This window comes from Hemibagrus wyckioides, linkage group LG26 (genome assembly GCF_019097595.1).
Source record: "Hemibagrus wyckioides isolate EC202008001 linkage group LG26, SWU_Hwy_1.0, whole genome shotgun sequence".
In the NCBI taxonomy this organism is placed as follows: domain Eukaryota; kingdom Metazoa; phylum Chordata; class Actinopteri; order Siluriformes; family Bagridae; genus Hemibagrus; species Hemibagrus wyckioides.
In genome coordinates this window covers 11297872-11320391 of record NC_080735.1, presented here as the reverse complement: position 1 = coordinate 11320391, position 22520 = coordinate 11297872, and the positions used below count along the sequence as shown (strand labels likewise).

At 37.7% G+C, this 22520-nt stretch overlaps 1 protein-coding gene across 1 annotated transcript in view; it reads left to right on the top strand.

Moving 5' to 3' along the window:
* The window catches only part of sorcs3a (sortilin related VPS10 domain containing receptor 3a), a 241544-nt gene that overhangs the window by 198610 nt on the left and 20414 nt on the right, over positions 1 to 22520 (top strand). Inside the window, exons 11-19 of the mRNA XM_058381182.1 lie at positions 3090 to 3192; positions 4880 to 4956; positions 6798 to 6889; positions 8033 to 8140; positions 8446 to 8563; positions 9827 to 9957; positions 12744 to 12857; positions 13076 to 13247; positions 22194 to 22380. Of these exons, the coding sequence (XP_058237165.1) occupies positions 3090 to 3192; positions 4880 to 4956; positions 6798 to 6889; positions 8033 to 8140; positions 8446 to 8563; positions 9827 to 9957; positions 12744 to 12857; positions 13076 to 13247; positions 22194 to 22380 (1102 nt within the window). The remainder of the gene's footprint in view (positions 1 to 3089; positions 3193 to 4879; positions 4957 to 6797; positions 6890 to 8032; positions 8141 to 8445; positions 8564 to 9826; positions 9958 to 12743; positions 12858 to 13075; positions 13248 to 22193; positions 22381 to 22520) is intronic.

Here is a 22520-nt window from a genome sequence, read left to right as displayed (position 1 = left end):
TTTCATTCTCTGCATGTATTTTTAATTTTAATTCATTTATTCTCTATTGTGTGCTGATGCATAAAGCCACAAGACACTTAAACAAGGTCATAAAATGATGTGCGCAAGCGATATAATATAATTTGACGAGACTTTTAATTTCAATTTTGTGTTGTGGAATTAATATAAAATATGGCAAATGTTTCTAAGGTCAATATAATGTGTTCACAATTTGAATAATGAACTGAAAGATCATATATGGGCATAACTTTAGAAAAACATCTAATAAATAATACTTAATTCTGTATTTAGGTTCGAAGTCTAAATTCTGGTGTGTCATCTCTGAATATAACCCACAGTTAGTGTGAAGCAACAACATGCATAAACTTAGAAGCATGATCTTTAACTAACTCTAGCAAACTGACTCCTAATTTATTTAATGTGACTAGAACATGTTTGGCATTGTGTTCCTGTTTGAAGCTAACAGGTAAAGATTAGAGCAGGAAATGAAAAGAGAATATGACTACAGTTGTCACTATAGCACAGGTTAACTTTTCAAAGCTTCGTCTGACACACTAATTAGCACCCGATAACCCTTCTGATTAACGCCGTTAAACCCTGTCATCTTTGCCATCCTTACAACAATGCCACGCTGGCCACACTGAAAAAGATGAAAGGTGACACTTAGTTGCACAGAGCAAACAGATATAATTGTCTTTTGTTGTGGCAGAGAGCCCTGGAGAGTGGGCTTTTCAGATTTAATGCCAAATCCTCCCGCTGTCATTGTTGCTAATGAGTGTAAAAGGCAATTAGCATTCACAATAAGAGTGTGCATCTTTGCAAAGGGCACTTTAAGCTGGATTAATTTGTATTAATAGTCACACATTGCCACAACTGTTTGCCCTAGGAGATGCCAGAATGCATTTTGTGCGCATCCTAATGACATGTCAGTATTCATAAGGACGTCTGCTCACTTCGTAATCGATTGTTGTAAAGATAGTAACAATAAAAGCAGGGTTCAGTGGTTGGATTGGAATAATATCAACCGTTTATAAATCAATGATACACATGAAAATATAGCTAGATGCAGTGAGGACCAAGCCCCTATTGTAAAAAAGCTTCCTAAGACTTGAGCTGTGTCAGAACATATTAGACACTTTGCACTTTACACTATGATGATTTACTTTATCATCTAGTGTATGAATTTTTGAAACGTAGTATTGTTTCAAATGGAACTTTTTTTCTAACCAGAAGTCTAAGTTCTTCATTCGATGGAATAATGCGCCACTGCTACCTTAAGCAGAATACACTCATTTTTAAAATAATGAAAAATAAAGCCCTTGTAAGATGTCTTTTCCGCCACAGTGTTTTCGGCCATCTTGAAACATTTTTCTTCATGTGTCATCCTAGTAGCCCCGCCCCTCTTCCACTATATAGGCAAAGCTGTGACCATTGAGTGAATGAAGTGTCCAACATCACAAACTTTGTTTTTTGGTTTGTTTTTTTTCAGTTAAATAAGTACACCATCAGTTATTTAACCGAAACTGCACTCCTTCTTGGAATTTTTAGTGTTTGTGATTTGGAAAGCACCTTCTGTAACTGGTTCCTGAGAAACAGTTATTTGGATATAACTCCACCCACTAATTATCACCACAACCCAAATTTTGGAATCAGTAAATCAATAAATCATATTAAATCCTTAGATGACATTGCTCTGTTCATTTGTAACCTAATGTTATAAAAAATACAATATTAGTGACTCTTTACCCAAGATCAAAAGTTATATTGGAAATTAAGTCATCAGTTTGATCCTAATTATCAACCTGTTTAGTTTTGTTTCCTGAGTTTCACACTATTTAATGAACCTGAGCCTTATTTTTTTTTCAGTCCTAGCTCAGCTGATCACTGTTAGCACTTAAATCTCTGCTGAAACAATCACTGATGCCATGTGTGCATCACAGATATCTGACAGCTGGCATTTAGATGGTTTACGCACTCAATCTATTAGGCTTATGTCCATTTTACTATGGCACATTACAGCGATCACATCATGACATTCACGGCATGAGGAAAGCAGAGTTAATTAGCAAGGTAGCTATGAATTATAAACATCTTCAGGCAGACTACAGACTGTGTTTGTTAAACTGCACCCTTAATCGCCCTACAACAATCCCTACAACAATTTGAGGAAATATACAGCTCTGGAAAAAAGTAAAAGACCACTGCCCAATCTCCAGATTTGAACCCTATTGAAAACCTCTGGAATGTCATCAAGAGGAAGATGGATGGTCACAAAACCATCAAGCAAAGCTGAGCTGTTTGCTTTTTTGCAAAAAGAGTGGTATAAAGTTCCCCAACAGCAATGTGAAAAACTGGTGGGGAGCATGGAGCCAAAACGCATGCAAATCTGGGTTATTCCACCAAATACTGATTTCTTAATGTTATTTAGCCAAAGCATTAACACAATTTCTTTACAAATTATTTGCATTTTGTTTTATTTGAGTTATTAAAGCTCTGAAAATACTGCATGATCTTGGGTTATTTTGATGTGTTGTCATTTCCTTTAAATATACACTCTAAATAACAATAGTTATATTTTGAATTTAGGAAAAAAACATGTAAGAAAAAAACATAAGAAACTGAATATTTTGCAGTGGTCTCTAATTTTTTTCCAGAGCTGTATTTGCTTCTTTGCTAGAATTCGGCCTTAGCGACATCCAGCTGGTTTTCTCAGACTGCCTCACATTTATGGACATGTCTAATGATATGCTAAGTAAAATAGCAGTACTTTAACCTTAAACTTTTAAAAAATTCCTACTGGTGAGTTAATTCCTTGAGTGATGCATGGTCTTTAGTGCAAAAGCCAACTATAAACAGAGTAGCAGTTACAGTAAGTGTCATTTCTATAATATTCATATTATGTCAAAGTTATGAAAGTGAAAAATAGGCTGCTGTGTCAAACACAGTGATTCTTACAAGGTGACTCGAGTGCGTTTTCTCCCCCCATCAGCTCACATCCGTTTAATGCCTGCAGTGTCACATCGGCACAGTCTGATAGACAGCCACATAATAACTTGGCTATGGCTATGTGTCATTTCTCTCTGTTCCAGCCATTTTGTTCGCTACACCTTCAGCTGCAGATGTCAGAAAACCCTTACGTCTCTGGAAGTATTACCACCAAGAACCCGGTGCCAGGAGTGATCATCGCTATAGGTAACACACCAAAAAAAAAAACGCCTGAAAGCTAAAGAGTCTTTTTAAGCATACGTCTGACAGCTAGATTAAAAAAAAAAAAGAATCCAGATTATGTTAAAGCTGGCAGATCTCTTATTTTATATATCATGAACAGTATACATCTGACTATATTATTTCCAGGTGTGTGTTCTTTCTTTTAGCCTTAGCAATGAGCATGCACTTCAATATGTATGGGCTTGTGTGCAATCAATTACTTAAGTAAATCTCATTAAGCTGTTTGCAAACATGTCTGAGTGGCAGAACGTGTCGATGCGCTTGTCCTTCTCTCTAATGTTTGCTTGTGTAAACATCAGTCATGCCACTAGGACGCGGCTGATCTGCAAATCCTTCAGAGCCGATTTGGGCTTTTACAGTAACTCTGTGTGTGTATGTGTGTGAAAATCTCATCATGACAGCATGTGAACAAGGCCACAGGATATCTCTCTCTCCTTCTCTCTCTCTCTCTCTCTCTCTCTCTCTCTCTCACACACACACACACACACTCAGAGTTAAGCCTTCTACTGCCTATGAACATGCCAAAGTAACCAAACATCAGTTCTGAGCGTTTGTTTGTCTATAAGTAAGTACAAGTCTGCTTGTTAACCCATTGGAATTATCTTTATTTTTTCAAGTGTGTGTGTGTGTGTGTGTGTGTGAGTGTGTGTGTGGTGTTGTGTTGACTCATGGAGTTGCTTTGGATGCTGCAGAATGCTTTAAATCTTTTAAAGATGAACATCTTGTAATAGGTTGTACTCAGGCAGTGGAGATATGGAGAAAAGTTACAGATGCTAGTCTAAATGTAAGTGTAAGCCTGTAAAACTAAAATTTATTTAATAAAAAGTTGGTGGTATGTGTTAAGACTGGATGATATGATTAGTATCAATGCAGAGAAATTATGCCACAACATGCTTTTCTCAGGTATCATGGGTATCACATCGCCTGGATATGATAAATTGTTGTGATTAATGGTGGGCACAGTGGCTTGGCCTCGCATCTCCAAGGCTGAGGATTCGATTCCTGCCACCACCCTGTGTACACTGAGTTTGCATGTTCTCTTCCCAATCCAAAGACATGCACTGTATGCTGATTGGCATCTCTAAATTGGCTGTTGTATGTAATTGTGGCCTGTAATGGGGCTGGACCCTGCCCAGGGTGTCCCCTGCCTTCTGTTCTGAATCTCTTGGGATAGTCTCCAAGTTCCACTTTGTGCAGATGGACTTATAGATAGAGATTGGATCATATTTCACAACGAATTCTGGCATTAAAAAAAACAAAAAAAACAAACAGACAATACCGCCTGCTCCTGAATCTCGTTCTTTCTGGTCTTGATTTAAGGTTATAATGCAGTATACTGTATACAGACCATTTAATCAATCGGAGTTAGCTTTGTAACCCTGTGCTCACAGCAGCACCGTTTTTCTCACCGCAATTCGCTCAGGTTAGTTTGTCGCTGGTGGGTTTGCCGTCTTGTCACTGTAAATCGGCATGAATCATTGAAAACGAAATGATTTCCGACTGCTGTGTTGGGTCACGACCACCTTGAACACAGGGTCACTGTAAATGTTCACAGTGCTTCAACCAACAAGGAAATGTCTACTAACATACTAATTATGTTATTGCTAGATTTCTGCTCCTTTTCAATTTGATCTTTGTTTTTTTTACTCAGGAAATATGGGCTCCGAGCTTTCCTACAATAATGTAGGAATGTTTATATCATCAGATGCTGGCAATACCTGGAGACAGGTATGTTGGTTTATAATGTTGATGCATGGCTCCTTGAAATAAGATCAAAATTAGCATAAAATCTCATGCTAATAATGCTCAAGTTCACAAGATGTTTAATGTTTACGCCAGTGTATTTATTTAGAGTCAACTTATGTAGTTGTTTGTCCTGGACATCTCTGTTCAGGACAAGAGTTTATCAATAGCTAGATGATCATGTTTAAAAAGAAATAATATCATTATACACAAAACATGACAATTGCAAATATGGAAATAAGCACCTAATAAGATCTAGTATACAGCAAATATATTAAGGTTGCAGACAAATAATCCTGATTATTACATTACAATTTTAATTATTGCTGTTGTTTCATAAATGAATAACATTACTCATGGCCCATCTATATTATTTTGCAGCCAATAAAACAGATTTTTTTTTTTTTTTTTTTTTTTTTTTGAGTCTGCCATTTGGTACTGACAGCAGCACAAAGTGTAAAGCTTATACAAGTATGAAAAAAGCTGTATGATATTAACATCTCACTAAGCAGGCTTAACTCGGCTCTGAAAGTTTCCAGGCTTTATAAAGTATACGGTAAAGCTTTTTATGAAAGTTATATTTTCGTATCATGTTACAGTGCATTCATAAGGCATTATATTTTCATTGTTATAATTATTTATGGGAATACATTGCACTTCATAGTTATTGTTATTAACTCTAATAAATTGCACCAATCAAATCAAAACATTAAAACCACTTACAGGTGAAGTGAATGACATTGATTATCTCGTTACAATGGCCCCTGTCAAGGGATGGCCAATGAATGCCGGGACTCAAGGCTTCCTAGAAAAATATATGGATGTTACTTTGACACGTACCACTTACCTAACATTGCTACAGGCCAAGTATACCCCAATGGTAGTGGCCTCTTTCAGAAGGACAATGCTCTCTGCCACACTGCAAAAATTGTTCAGGAAATCTTTAAAGGACATGACAAAGGGTTCAAGGTGCTGACTTGGCCTCTAAATTTCTGTCTGATGTCTGATCAAGTATCTGTGGGATGTGCTGTACAAACAAGTCAAATCCATAGGGGCCCACAGCGCACAACTTACAGGACTTAAAGGATCTGCTGTGAATGTCTGTCCAGACTCACAGCACACCTTCAAAGGTCTTGTGGAGTTCATGCCTCGGGGCTGTTTTGGTGGCAAAAGGCAGATCTACACATCATTAGGCAGGTGGTTTTAATGTTTTCGCTGATCGGTGTAAATGCTCTACAAAACACATTGTATCAAATGTACACAGTGCATTATGGGACCTGCCTTAATAAAAAATAGGAAACTTTTTTGAAGACCACAAAACTGTTTAGGTTTCCTAAAAGTATGAGAATTAAAACATTTGACATTTTAAAGTACTAGAGAGGCTCATAAAAACAGATTATACCACAGACTGTTAGGATATAAAGAAAAAATCAAACCAAAACAAGGCACACTACAGATGACTTTCTTTGCTATTGTTGTACATTAGACCGTGTTAGAATAAGCATGCATAACTCATTCTGATAATTAATAATTAATTATTAATGTATTCTCATAGATAGATAGATGCAAATGAGGCAATTCATACAAATTTCTAAAAGTTTATGCATACTAACTTTACAGATACTTTGTTTGTTGTTTTTGTTTCTATTTTTAGCTGCTTAAGTCAATAAGTCAATTTTTGTGTTAACACTAATTTTCTATTCTCTCATCTCCATAGAGTTTCTATATGGTCACTCAGTGTTCATATCATATACTTGATATTCATGGTCACCACTGATAGGAATTTCCAATTGTGTTAACATATACAAATTTTCTTGATTTTGCAGATATTTGATGAGGAGCACAATGTTTGGTTCCTGGATAAAGCAGGAGCTTTACTTGCAGTCAAACAGCCTACAGTTCCCACAAGGCATTTCTGGTATGTGCTAAAGAGAAAATCTTCAGAAGGAACAGTGTGCTAACTGTACTTCTGATTCAAGCCAATGCTTCAGGAATCATTATCGTTCTCCCAGCCAGGGCTCATTCATGCTTTTAGGAAATATTATGTTAATGACTTCATGCTCTTTATGTCTAAAGTGGATTTTCCTAACAATGATATTCAAAAAGAAAAGCAATAACCAAACAAGCAAATCTAAATCTATCCACTAGATTCCTCTATATGGAATTCCCTTATCCTTTGGAATTACCACACTCTAAACATTGGAGATCTTGAGCTCTGCTTTGGTGCCCTTTAATCTTTAGATTTTTTTTTCTCACCCCTTAGTGCCCAGAGCAATAGAATTGTTGGAGTGTGCTCTCTTCAATTCTGTTTCTCTTAAGCAAGTCAAGCGAGCTAGTCATCTCTGGCCAAATGTGTTGAAAGCAATTGTCTCTTTCCTTGCTACTATGATTTTGAGTCACGTCCCAGCCAGTAAGGGATGCCTGTCAACCCGCTGTCTCCAGCAGAAGCTTTGCTAGTTTTGAAGTAGCAAAAGAACTTTAGTGTCGTTCTTCAGTGAGGTTGTTAAACCTTGTCACACATGCGCTACTCCACCGTTAGCACCTCTGAGGTGGAACTAAAAAGCTGTCAGAGTCAAAGTTTTCAGTGTTATTTTTTTCCCCCATCAACTCTCGCTCTTTCTTCTTTGTCTCTTGCTGTTACTGAAAGAGGGCCCCTGTTGTTTTGATTCATCTCCATCGTCGCATCGGCTTACCAAGACCTTTTTCTTTTTTTTTCTTAACACCTTTTCCTTTCACTCTTTTAAAAAATCTGTTTACCAGCTTCCTCCGTTTTTAGAAATAGCTTTATGAGTGACATTGAGTGCTGTTTGTTTGTTTGTTCAGCCTCGATCCTGCTCAATATATAGCAATAGATATCTGTTGATTTCTCTCAGTTATTAGCAATTTAAAATATATTTACAGAAAAATAAACAAAAAACTTTGCTTTGTGGAACTCCTGGTTGAAAATATTTACAGAAATTAGAGCAAAACATGTGAAAATGAATTATAAACCTGCATACTTCAATATTTCTATTTTCTTGATCTGATTAGAACCTAATAATATTTTGACTGGTTATTTTAGGATCAGCTTTGATGAAGGGAGACAATGGACACACCATATTTTCTCAGCCATGCCTCTGTTTGTGGATGGCGTTTTGGTTGAGCCAGGCATGGAGAATCAGATCCTGACGTAAGTGTTTTTTTAACACTTGTCTAAACACATTCTTGTCTAAACACATCTTTATTTAACGAGAATAAAAACCTAATTCCTAATTCCCCCTCAATAGTCAAGGGTTGATTAATCTTGGGTTGATTCTTTCTATACATTTACCAGACAGCACTTGTAATCGAACAGGTCGGTCACTCAGAAGTGCTAAATATTTCAAAGCTGATTGCAAAGTCGATTCCCTATCAGATATTATTTTGTTTATGCATCTGGGACCTTACACATCACTGTTTCTTTGATTATAATTTACAGTATTTGTGCCCTGGTAGGTTTTTTGGACACTTCAGCGATCGCTCCGAGTGGCAGCTGATCAAAATCGACTACAAGTCCCTGTTTAACAAGCGTTGCTCTGAAGGAGACTATCAAACATGGCACTTGCACAATCAGGTACGAAACAGCATGATAATACAAAATCAAGCCTGGAAAAGTGTGAAATATAGACTTTTAGTTCTAGATCTGGATGTCCTATGTCTGGATGGAAACTGTGGGAATGTGTGGATTGTGAGTTGCTGTAATGGTTTGTTGTCCAGACCTGGTCATTTGTAATTCAGTAATCAAATAGAACTTGTGATGCTGAAGTATTGTGGCATATTAGCACTGTGTGGGCACCTCCAATTTCTTCCTACCTCTTTCTAGCTAATGGCTGGTCCTTTGGCAATAAACTAGATAAACTACATTACTGCAATGCCTTTTACTTTATTAAGATTAGATAAGGTTATGCTTAGAGGAACTCATACAAACTGGTGATTTTTGAGTGGTTGCTTAATAGAAACAATTGGCAAGATAAGAAGAGTGGTGTTTGTTTTCTCATGTACAACACATGGTGCACCAGTGAGGTAATTGCAGCAGTCTTACCACAAAGGACCAGTGTGTTAGCAGGCTTTCATTTGCACCAAGCAGGAACTACACCTGATTTGACTTTTTCAATTAGTTCATCTCAGTCTCCCATCAACTATCAAGCGTGCCTCCAATTTTGCTGTAATGGCATGTAATTTCAGCCCTTTGTGGAGAAAATTAAAAACAACTGGGTAAGAGTGTCTCAGTCCTACTTAGCCGAATGGGACAATGTGGTACCAACAGTTTGTTGCAAAGGCAATAGACACATTTGTTGAACTGTAATCCTGTCATTATTTTCAACTGATGTGCAGATAACATGTTTATGCGCAATGGGCAATAATACTCTTGATTGACTGCTACCGTATTATAATAGATCTATCCTGCAAGGGAAGTGATGGCTCATTGGTTAAGGCTCTGAGATTATCAGGGTTCAAGCCTCTGAACTGCCAAGCTACCAACATTGGAGCCTTGAGCAAGGCTCTTAACCCTACCTGCTCCACGGGTGCCGTACCCTGCACTCTGACCCCACTTCCTAACAAGCTAGAATATGTGAAAACTTTTGCTTCTTTATGACTGTTTACATCTTTTTCTGTGTGCCTGAGTAGGATTTTACAGATATCACATAAGAATTTTAGTGTATATAGATGCTAGAGCACTATATGGTTGTGACAATACAGGTGAAACTGTGACCTCACTTTGGTCAGTCTGACCACCTACCTGTGCTACTGGTAGCACTGGTCAGCTGAAGTCAGCAGAAGCCTGAAGAAAGTACAGTACAGTAAAACTATCCATTTTTCATGTTCTGTTTTTCAGGGTGAGCCATGCGTAATGGGCCAAAAGCAGATCTTCATCAAACGCCGCCCAGGCAACTACTGCATGATGGGAAAGGACACCAGAATCCTATCGGCTGAGCCTTGTATCTGTCGAGCACATGATTTTGAGTGGTGAGTGAAAACTGGATTCACTGTACATTCTGTAACAACTTAATCCATTTCATATGCATTGCTATTAATCAGCAGAATATATTGCTGCATCAGAGATACTCCAACCATTGCTGAGCTATTCATAGAATCCCCACAGCCTACAAACATGGCCACCCAAGACTACACTCCCCAACAACCGTGGACCTTGTCAAGTTTCTGCAATCCTTACCCAACACTTAACTTTTTGCACCCAGGGACCCCTTCCAAAGTAAAAGAATTTCCAATGACCTCCTAATCACCACAGCACTAATTTAATTTTATGAACAATTGGGCAACTCTGTAGGTTATTCATATTCATTTATTAGTGCCAATGGAGTGCTTTACTCTTGCACTTTCTGCCTACCCAGATGTACTCATAGCGAAGTCTGGTATTATCAGAATTAAAGTTAACAATATTAATCTCATTAGTGGGTTCCCTTAATATGCTTATGACTATGTCGACTAATTAATAGCCATAATAACCTTGATATTATTGATAGAGCTATAGCAGCAGTACTGGCAATTACTAGCATGGGTTGAAGATTGTGCTTTGATTAGATTCTGCCATTACTTTATAAATAGTCTTATAATTAATTAAATTTAAAAATAATACACTGGTTTGGGAACAAATACAGACTATTAAATATTCAAGTATATATGACATTGTTATTACAATGTAATTAATGTCTATTATAATGTATTAACCTGTTTAGGATATACAAAGCTTGGAAACAATGTAGTTATAAAAGTAAAAAAAAAGTCAGTACATGAAATGAGGAATGTGAAAGGGAAAAAAAGTGTAACCCATTTTGATTTACATACAGCATCACATTCAGTGTCACTGTCTATTCTGGACAGGAAAGAACATTTCAGTGCTCTGTGTGATGTGAGCTGGCAACATCTGTGACAACGTGTGAAGACGAGCCACTGAACAGATTTAATTTCTATGCAAATTCCATGCTGTTGTGATTTTTTTTTTTATCTTGAAATGACAGACATTTTAATGTTAATTCCATCTGTAACAAGGTCAAACCACAGAGGTTTAATGTGGATCCATTAATTTCTTACAAAGTACATTTGGCTAGATTGAGAGGACTCATCAATACATGTCTGCTGTGTTATGATTTAAATATACGGGGAGGAAGTAAACCAAAGTTGTGGGCATTTCCAATTATAACTGAGCAAACTTTTAATTAACTTTCAAGTAGATAAAAGACAATCAGTGAAACATTAAGGGCCGTAATTATTGCTACCGGATACAGCACAATTGGGACTTCCTGTCTAACAGAAAAGATATAATGAGCCTATGGCTGATATGCTACAAGTCTCATAAATAATGCATTTTGCTCAGATTTGTTTTGAATGAGAATTACTGTGAATTGCAAGAGTTTTATTTTCACTTTATTATCAGCTGAATGTTAATTGTAAAATTGTTTTGTTAGTACAGATATTGTTATTGTGTCAAAAAAAGTGTTGTGTTATTTCTGCGTTGGTTTTGGTGCTATTTTGTGTATTTTAGTGTTGGGTGTGTGTGTTGCCATGTTGTGTGTTATCTCCAGTATCTCCAGGCTGTGTGTGCCTTGTTGAGGAATCTTGAAGTGCATTTGTTGTGGCGTTAGTTAGTTAATAAATTAATTCTTGGTTGTGTGTTGTAGTCAGAGGTTGCCTTGGAGCAAATCATCATACTTCAGACCTATTTCACAACTTTGTTGGAAGCGTAGCATCTTGGGTGTCATTCTGAACATAGCTTAGGTACTGATAGTGACATAGCTAGCTACTTTTTTCCACACTTGGATAGCTAGCTGCAGGGGTCATTTCATAGTATTCTTAAAATACTATGCAGTATATGCATGTTAGCTCATTTATATGGAGTTTTGAAACATTACTACATTCATAAATACCAGATTGGTGATAAATAAGTGCACGAAGAAGGAATTTCTGCCAGTACAGTGCTGCTACAAGAGTTGTGGTATGTCTATGAGGGAAGTCAAATGAATAAACACATAAATGGAATCAAAATAATGTAAAAGAATTTTCCATCTATTCTTTGAGGTAAATATCAGGGACGCCTTAGTTAACGTACCCCCTGGTTGTGGTGTTTAATTATTTCTTGGTTGTGTGTTGCAATGTTTAATTAGTTCTGCATTGTGTATTTTGTGGTGTTCAGTTATTTTTGACTTGTGTATGCTACAGTGTAGCGTTATTTCAGGGTTATGTGTATATTCTTAACAGTGTTTAGTAATTTTTGGATTGTGAATTGTGATAGAGGTATTTCTTGGTTGTATGTTGCAGTGTTTAATTAATTTATTTGTGTGTTTGCTGTGTTTACATACTGTGGAGCACTGAGTATCGGCTGTTTAGTAAATTTTGGCTTGTGTGTTACACCATTTAGTTCTTATAGTGTGTTGTGGCCTTTATTTGTTCTTGCATTGTGCCTGAGGTATTTATTTAATTTTGGCTTGTGTGTTATGCCGTTCAGTTGTAATTAGGTTGTGTATTTGGAATGTGTATATGTGGAATTGTAGACAGTTATTTCAGGCTTTTGTGTTGAAATGAGGAATTAGGGTGTGTTTTGTAGTGTTTAGTTATATCAGGAGAGTTGTTTCTGTGTTGCAGTTGCTTCTGGCTTGTGGGCGTTGTAGTGTTGTAGCGTTGAATTATCTCTGGGTCAGTAGTTAAGCATCTTTTATTGCATATTGCATTACAATCCTGTCCATCTGGGTTGGTGATGTTGATTTTCTCTGACTGTGTGTGTGTGTGTGTTGCAGTGACTATGGCTATGAGCGCAGAGGTGATGGTAACTGCCTTCCTGCTTTCTGGTTTAATCCTGCCACTGTATCACGGAGCTGCAGTCAAGGCCAGAACTACTTCAACAGCACAGGGTGAGTCTCTCTCTCTATTTCCCTTCCTATCTCTCTCTCTCTCTCTCTCTCTGACACACACACAGAAATAATAGCTTCCCATCCTCTAACAGTACACCAGTATAACCCTAATGCCATTAGAATCAGATGTCCTCATTGTTGCTCTACCATCTTTTCCACACACAACTAATGGAGGCATGAATATTAAAATGCTGATAATGTCATTATATCCGTGTCAGTTATCGCAAAGTAGCAGCAAACAACTGCACCAAAGGGGTGAAAGAGATGTACACAGCCAGGAAACAGCAGTGTCCCAATCGCCCCCCTCGAGGACTGCACCTGACAACCCGTGACAGCACCCTCAAAGCAAATATGGGCTCGAATGTCACCTTTATTGTACAACTGGAAGAGGTATGTTGGAAAATAAACCAGTGGCACTTTATTTCTCTACCAATTGTGAAGGAGAGTAGAGTTTCTGGGAGTTTAAGGGGTTAACAATTGTTGAGGCTAGTTTCTAACTGTGTTCTCCACTTTAAAAAGAGATCCTATTTAGAATCCTGGGGCTGTGTTCTTTTCAATAAACCCTTCAAAAGAGGTTTATTTAGAACCATTTTGGATCTTTGTGTTTGGTTGTTCATCTTTATATTTTAATTTAATTTTTGTCTTTTGAAGGGGCATGATGAATTCTCACTTAACCCTTTTTTAACAGGACACTGGAATGGACTTATAGAACTTTTTTAATCAGTATAAACAAATGAGTTATTTTTTGGTGCAAATCTGATACAAAATAAGTCAGGATACTACTGGCTTTCATAATCTTACACAGTATTTTAGTGGTTGAAGATTATAGAAGCTTTATGGACAAGGACTATAATACAATAAAAATGGGTTTGATATCATCATTTACTTTGAAGATACATTGAAACGTCTGTGAAAAAAATGAAACTTTTTTTGTATACTTTTCTATGAATATATTGCCCCCAGTAGTCTAGGCAAAACAAAAAGACACTTGAAAAAGTACAAATCCTTAAAGCCCAAAGCATCTACTTCCGTATGAGCCATTAATCACTGCTGTGAAGTGTGACATGACAAAAAAATTCAATGCTGAACATGGACACAACCAAAACAGGTGGAAATTGCATTTTTTTTTTTTCGCCTCTGGTAAAAAAAAAAAAAAAAAAAAAAAGTTAACTGAATCAATAATGTGATGATGGTGACATTATAACACAAACTGACAGCAAAATGTAGAGTGTGATTCTACATTAATGTCAGGATCCTATCAGGATGGGAATGTTTCATCGACAGGTAAAGGTGACCAGACTTCGTAAAACGTTGCATTGATTTACTGTGACAGGAAAAAGTGGATCAAAACCAAGGCAGCAAAATAAATAATTGTGGTGCTTGTACCCTGCAGAACAATAACATACACTAGTTTTATACAATATACTCACTGACATTTGAAATTTGAAGATAAATAAAGTTATGATTGTGTATTTGAAGCATGATTGCTTTCATTAGAGCACTGATTAAGGACTTGCTAGGCTCCAGCAGATTCCCGTGACCCTAATAAGAAATAAAGCTGGTATAGAAGATGAATGAATGAACTGTTTATTAAAAAGAAAAACATTGCTTCTTAATAGATATTAAAGGTGCTGTATAATCATACACAGTATATGGCATTGAGTTATGTGTTGCATCTTTAAGTTGTAAGTGAATCAATTACAATTAGCGTAAAAAGGCATTAATGTTGCCCAGATGCTTGCATATAATTAAGAAGCCACATAGAAAGCTTTCAAAATCTATCAAATGATTTGTTTTCATGTTCTTCACCTTTTGTCAAAACCACACTAAAGTGCATCTCGTAAGTATAACTCATCCTGGCGACACTGTACAAACAGCTTTACAGTTCAAATCAGGTTGAGGAATTTCTTTAAATCTTCCCTCTGGAAGCATCGAGCAGAGAGTCGGAAATCTTTAGCGTACACACACACACACACACATTATATATATATATATATATATATATATATATATATATATATATACACACACCATGCAAACTCAGGTGGCTGGTAAGTGCGCCTCTCAGGGGGTCTCTCTGTTGTGTAGTTGCTACATTACACCTGTGATAAGATGAGGAAATGAGGGCTTATTCCCTTCATTAAGACAGATGACGGGAGGGGGTGTATAAGTGAATGAGAGATGCACAGAGGAAACTCTAGGAATCATCATTGTCATCTCACAGCATCTCAAAATCCTCCCTCTGAAGCCCGAATTTAATTTATATTCATGAAGCACGGTGGCAGGAGTTCTCGAGACATGGAACGCCCCTAAATATTTAATGTTCGCTAGGTGCAACACATGGCAGATGAAAGCCCGGGAACGATTTTAACCAAAGCAGGAGATCCATATTTAGACTTTTTTTTTTTTTACCAGGGAGAAACTTCCACAACACTGGCACTCTGCCTAGAATAGGAAAATATTTATCTAGATAATCGTAAGCTTTGAAAAGTTCAGTTAGCAAAGTCAGTCGGTGTGGCAGAGCGACATTTAGTAGCAGGTCATAAAGTTCAGGATAAGTTGAACTTCTAGCCAAGCTGGAACATGGGTAGTGAACTATAATGTAGTCCAAATGCCAAATGCCAAGCTATCTTTCTGTATCTCATGACCACACAAACACACACACACACACACACACAACAATGCTGTGACATTTATTTTCAGGTTTTGGTTGTGGCTAGACTCCATTTTCATTTTTTTCGGAGTAAACAAACATGTCTAGAATAGAAACACAGATCTCAAATAAAACAGTAACATTTTCACTGACATTGGAGAGAATTAAAATATTAGAGTGCAAAAGTTTGCACCCCCTGTGTTTTGTTCTTTTCTTTTTTTGTCTTTTTTTTGGAAAGGGATACAGAACTATCTTATTCGAACTATTTTATTAAAATAAAAAATGAAAAAAAAAAAAATCACATGTACATAATTATTCACAGCCTTTGCTCAATACTTTGTTGAAGCACCTATGGCACCAATTACTTTTTGAGTATGATGCTACAAGCTTAGCACACCTATATTTGGGCAGTTTCTCCCATTCTTCTTTGCAGGACTTCTCAAGCTCCATCAGGTTAGATGGGGAGCGTCGGTGCACAGCCATTTTCAGATCTCTCCAGAGATGTTTAATTGGGCTCCAGTCTGGGCTCTGGCTGGGCCACTCAAGGACACAGAGTGTAGCCACACCTTTGTTATCTAGGCTGTGTGCTTAGGGTCATTGTCCTGTTGGAAGATGAACCGTCGCCCCAGTCTGAGGCCCAGAGCACTCTGGAGCATGTTTTCATCAAGGATGTCTCTGTACATTGCATTCATCTTTCCCTCGATCCTGACTAGACTCTCAGTTCCTGCCGCTGAAAAACATCTCCAGAGCATGATGCTACCACCATTATGCTTCACTGTAGGGTATTACTTTGGTATTGGCCAGGTACCAAAGTAATTGTATGGTATTGGCCAGGTGATGAGCGGTACCTGGTTTCCTCCAGACATGAGGCTTGCCATTCAGGCTGAAGAGTTCAATCTTTGTTGCATCAGACCAAACAATTTTGTTTCTCATGGTTTGAGAGTCCTTCAGGTGAATTTTGGCTCCAGTTGGGCTGTCATGTGGTCACTTTACCATACAGGCCTGATTGGTGGAGTGCAGCAGATATGGTTGTTCTTCTGAAAGGTTCCTCAGAGAAACACTCGAGCTCTTTCAGAGTGACCATTGGGTTCTTGGTCACATCCCTGACTAAGGCCCTTCTCCCCCAATCGTGCAGTTTGGCCAGGTGGTCCGCTCTAGGAACAGTCCTGGGGGTTCCAAACTTCTTCCATTTACGGATGATGGTCACTGTGCTCATTGGGACCTTCAATGCTGCAGAAATTTTTCTCTACCCTTCCCCAGATCTGTGCTTCGATTCAATCCTGTCTCGGAGGTCTGCAGACAATTCTTTGGACTTCATGGCTTGGTTTGTGCTTGGACATGCACTGTTATATAGACACGTGTGCCTTTCCAAATCATGTCCAATCAACTGAATTTACCACAGACTCCAGTCAAGTTGTAGAAACATCTCAAGGATGATCAGTGAAAACAAGTTGCACCTGAGCTCAATTTTGAGTGTCATGGCAAAGGCTGTGAATATTTATGTACATGTGTATGGGTATTGTTTGTAGAATTTTGAGGAAAATAATGAATTTAATCCATTTTGGAATAAGGCTGTAGCGTAACAAAATGTGGAAAAAGTGAAGTTCTGTGAATACTTTCCGGATGCACTGCTTCTTATATATATATATATATATATATATATATATATATATATATAAAATTTACTGTACTGTAATGTATTCCATCCACACCAAGAAGTATCACCAGGAAAATAGTTTAAAATAACAGCCTCACACCAGCTGTTCCTCTATAAGCTCTACATCCAGGCTAGAGCACTTACCTGAACATAAATGGACGAATGAATGGCACTTATGATAATTACGGAACATCTGTGAAACCCAACACACTAAGACTTTAATTTACCTTAATCCCAAATAAACAGCACTAATTAATAGGCACTGTAGGGAAATAAACCTTTAACTGAGTCTTCTGTATGTGCTTTAGCATTCTCGGTGGATTTGGATTACAGAGATCTCTGAAAACGAAATGCTAAACTTTAATTGTGTGCTATTAGAACTCAGATTAAAAAACGGTTTTAGATGCTATTGCCTGTGAAGAACAAATTGCAAATACTGTATTCAAAATAAAATCAGCGTTGAAGTTTGAAGGATTTTCCTGATCAGGTGGAAATACTACAGCACATATACATCCATAAAGAAACTGAATGATATTTCATTTCAATAAGCAAAATCATACTTGCACAAATTTAATACCTACCTTTCAGCTGTATTACTTTAAAACTCCCATGCACCTTGATCACTCTGCAGGGCTTTTCACAGTAATTCAAAATCATGACTAAATAGAATCCTGAGTTATCTTATGCCATGATTCTCACTGCTCATATTTTCCCCCAGGGTTTACAGTTAATCCTGGCTATTCATAATCCGACATCTCACACCGTACCTTTCTAAACCCTGTCTTAATGTTCTTATTTGTATATTTTGCACTTTCAGCAACCTTGATTAGATAAATGCAGTGCTTAAGAGCTTTAAATAAAAGCTTGCACTTTTACATCAAGTGAGAAAAAATATTATCGGCTGTTTTAGAGTTTTGATGTTCGTTGATATCTAGCTTCCACTAATTTTTGAGGACGTTCCTTTAAACCATAATTGTCAATAATAAATAAAAAAATAAATATATAAATGAATATCCTCTTCACTCCACTTGACTCGTTTTCCTTCACCGTTTAACATCATTTTATTATTTTTCCCCTCAAATGCTGCAGCTACTGTTTACACAACATGCAGGTGACTGTACAAAATATGTGACATGAGGCTGATGTGCTGAACAATTTCTGATTGGGTGTCTTTTAGTAAGCATCTAGTCATAACATTTTAACACCACACCATTTCTCACTGTACAAATCTGGCCCTGCATTGTGAGGTTAATACTGCAAAAGTGGTGCTAATCCTGCTTCGGAGCAGAGTTTCATAACCCTAACCCTGCTTCTACATTACGAGTGTGAAACGTTGCTCTACCTGGGGTTATTTGCAGATATCACCCTGTCTTAAATGCCCCAAACAAATTGCAAACATTTGAGAGGGACATGATCTTTTGCTACTATGATAGATGATATGTTTCAGCAAGCTCTGAAAGCACTATGCGTTATACACTACTGCTCTCTAAGAAATTAATATCCCAACAGGAGAGATATTAGGGAAGGATAAGCACAGATTTTTTTTCGTGTCTTTTTCATGCACACATACACACACTTGGAAGAGGTGGCAGCTGCAATCTCTAACACCTCCTTGTGCGTGGCATGATACACACTCAGGGTGCCAGATGTAACACCCAAAAGGAGTGCGAGTAAAATAGGCACGGGCTTGCAGAGATAGTAGCAGGAAACAATTCTTCTCAGGCACGCTTACACACAGACACACACACACGCTGCTCTGACAGACTGACAGAACGTCACCATGTGTTTGATTCGTTGGTATACGTGGGCGCTCAGTTCAATCAGCAAGTGTGTATTGTTTGTTGTTGTGATTTCACCTTGAATGTGTGTGTACAATTGGTGAGAGTATGCCAAAGCTTCACACCTACAGATATTCAATGTGTTGATTGTCCTCTGTGGTAATTCTACCACACAGGTGCTTTGTGTCATATCATACCAAGGACAGAACCAGGTGTAGCTAACACTAGGTTAAGGTTATTGCTAGTAGAGTGTACTTAATACTATTCTCTGCTGCCAAATTTCATTTTCAAGTGCTGTTGTTCAACTGATTCCCATGTCTAGTATTATTGAATAGATGAACAACATCTAAACTGAACAACCTAAAACTAAAGCTCCTGTTATTGGGCCTGCTTGTTTAAGTAGGTGCAAATTACACTGAATGTGATTTGTTGGAATGCTGAGGTTGGCCAGTGTCCACGGTCCTTAAATGTTCTTAATCTGTTATGAATCAGTGGCTCATGACAAGAGATTTTGGTTTAGCAGGATGCCATTAATAAGTTTTTATCTTATCTTACTGGCAAAATAGGAAGCCCCTGTTAAATATTAGAACAGTAATTGTAAATTGTTGACTGTTGTCTAGCCTCATTTTATTCAGAAGGGCCTAGTGTACATGCAGGTTTTCATTCCAACCAAGCAGAAGCCACACCTGAGTTTACTGAAAGCCAAGATCAACTAATTAAACAGGTTGAATCAGGAGTGGCCCCTGCTTGATTGGAATAAATATGTGTACTCACACCTGTGCTTTGTAGATAAGATTAGAAACCCCTGGACTAGCATCAAGCACACATTCAAGGCCACTATTAGGAAGTATTTATCGGTCATCTTACTTTTTTTGGTGTATTTGTCTTCATTCTTATCGGTGTCTGTAACTGAATATTTCTCACCTGAAGTGCTGGTGATGCATTTGCATTAAAATCAGTTATTAATGTCATGTCCCTTCCAATGAAATATGGACTACAACTTCTATAACTTGCTAAGAAGACCAGATAATCACCCATTTGATAGATAGTTATTCACTGCCATGTTTAGACTTTTTAAACTCCTATCTTCATATTTAATTTAATTATGGGACAGAGGTGTTGAGTAAAAGTGACTATTTATATACCAAAAGTATGTGCACACAGTTTGCAGATTTAGTCTACCTTGCTGCTATAAAATCCTCCAGATAACATTTTGGAACATAGCTTTAGGTCATTCAGACTCTAAAGAATTAATTTGGTACTGAAGATATTGATGTTGAGCAAGAAGCCTTGCCAACATTCACCATTCCAGTTCATCCCAGAGGTGTTCAGTGGGGTTGAGTTCAGGGTTCAAGAGTTCTTCTACTCCAGCCTGGGCAAACCATGAGTCATGGATCTCAGTTTGTGCACAGGGGCACTGCCACGCTGGAACATGTTTGGGTTAGACCTCTTAGCTCTAGATTGTTGAAGGCTGTAGCATACAATGACCTCCTATACTAAACTGTGTGTTTCCAATTTTGTTGGAAATTTAGGGAAAGCCTACATATGAGTGTGATGGATAGGTGTATTTTTGGTCATATTGTGCATGTAGGAAAACTGGGAATATGTAAGCCATTCTATGAAAGAGTAACATTTCAATAATATTAGTTTGGCACAATGGTTGCAACCATTAATTGGATTGTTATCGGTCCTTTCTTGCATCACACTGAGCTTAAAAAGTAGTTACCTTTTGAAGACTGTGCACATTGAAGCTCTCAGAATTTCTTCCTTTGTTTCTGCATATCTTCTGTATTAAATACCACAGAAATTCATTGTGAAGGACATGTTGCTGCCTCACTGCATTAATAAATGTGTACAATGTTGCCAACAGATGCCAAAGCTACTCAATTTCAAATGATTTTAATAAGTTTTAACACTGACTGCAAGTAGTCCATTTCTGTGCATATGGCAGAATCCTTCAAAGATTTGTTTCAAATAAATAAGCATTCTCTTTCATTTTAATGGCCACACATGACAGGCAAAGCTCTGTTATAGCATATGGCTGCAAGTGGAAATCCTAAAGGTCTCCCAACCATGATATACAGTAGTCTTGGCGAAATTGTAAATACGAGTTCGTGTTATAAAAAATCATAGTAATTAAAACTGCGACTAGAAACAAAACTGCAAAAGTATCAGTAATTTTTTTTAGATCAATGTTTTCAGCTGCCGGTAAACAGGCAAGCAAGCTGTGCAGCTCTTGACTAATTGCTTGAGCGTGGCTTGGTTCTTAACAGTCTGTGGCGGTTGAATGAGCGTTCACTGTGCCACCCCAGATCATTGACAACATGAAATATCAATTTGAATTACATTCATCTATCTGTCTCATTCTGCTGCTTGGTGTGGCTACATTTAGACCGCTTTTCCATTGAACTAGGTAATGGAGAAGCCGTAGTCCTACTGCAGCAGCATGCGCTCTAGCTGTGATTAAAATCCAAACCTTATGTAAGATCTAATTGCCAGTTAGAGTAGAAGTGAAAAGTTTATTGAATTAACTGACTTTTTGTGATCCTATACAGTGTTAATGAATGTTTATGACTACCTGATGGTCAATAGGGTTGTTTGTATGGAAAATAATTATCCACCCTGCTTCAGGTCCTCATGAGCTCAATCTTTATTTACATCATTGCTAAGTTGGGAAAAAGTACAAGCTGTTTTCAAGGTGGATTGAAAGTAGGGTTTTTTCCTGTGGGACAAAATATATTTGGGAATTAGTCATTATAACAATCAGAGATCAAACCCGGATCTCCACCATAAGCTTGACCGCCCACAGTAGCAGATTAGACCGAAACACAGAGATCCAGTATGTGCACTGCTTTTATTTACCAAAACAAAACACAACTACATTAAACGTAACAGAAATAAACCATAAATATGACATGGAAAATAACCTCAACAAAGTATGACTATAGCGTAAAAGCCTAGATAACACAGCATATACAATTTTAGCCTGAATTACTCTATAACTAAAAATTTTTGTAACAACTTAAATAGATCGTGGATGATGTTTGTATCCTGGAAAGAGCATAAATGCTTATCTCTAATCTCCGTACATTTAAAAATTCTTCTAATTGTTTCTGCACAGATGAGTGTCAGATGAGCCGGGTAAGGGCAAAAGTATGCACAGGGATTGGGAACTGATGACATAAGCTTTGCAAAATGCTTAACCTTTGATGCAGTGGTAGATTAAACATTCGCTGCATGGTCTACAGGGAGACTCGATGAGGACTAATATCCAATTGGACTTCGGGGACGGGACGGCAGTGTCCTACTCTAACCTCAGCTGGACGGAGGAGGGGATCAGACATGTGTACCGCAGCACAGGAATCTACCGGGTCACTGCCATTGCTGAGAACAGCCTGGGATCTGATTCCAGCTCCCTGTACCTGCATGTGACTTGTAAGTGTTACACACTTGACAGCACACACATGATACTATGACCCCACCTGCTCCAGGGGTACTGCATCATGGCTGGGATATGCAAAGAAAGAATTTCACTGTGCAGTAATGTATATGTGACAAATAAAGACTTAACTTAT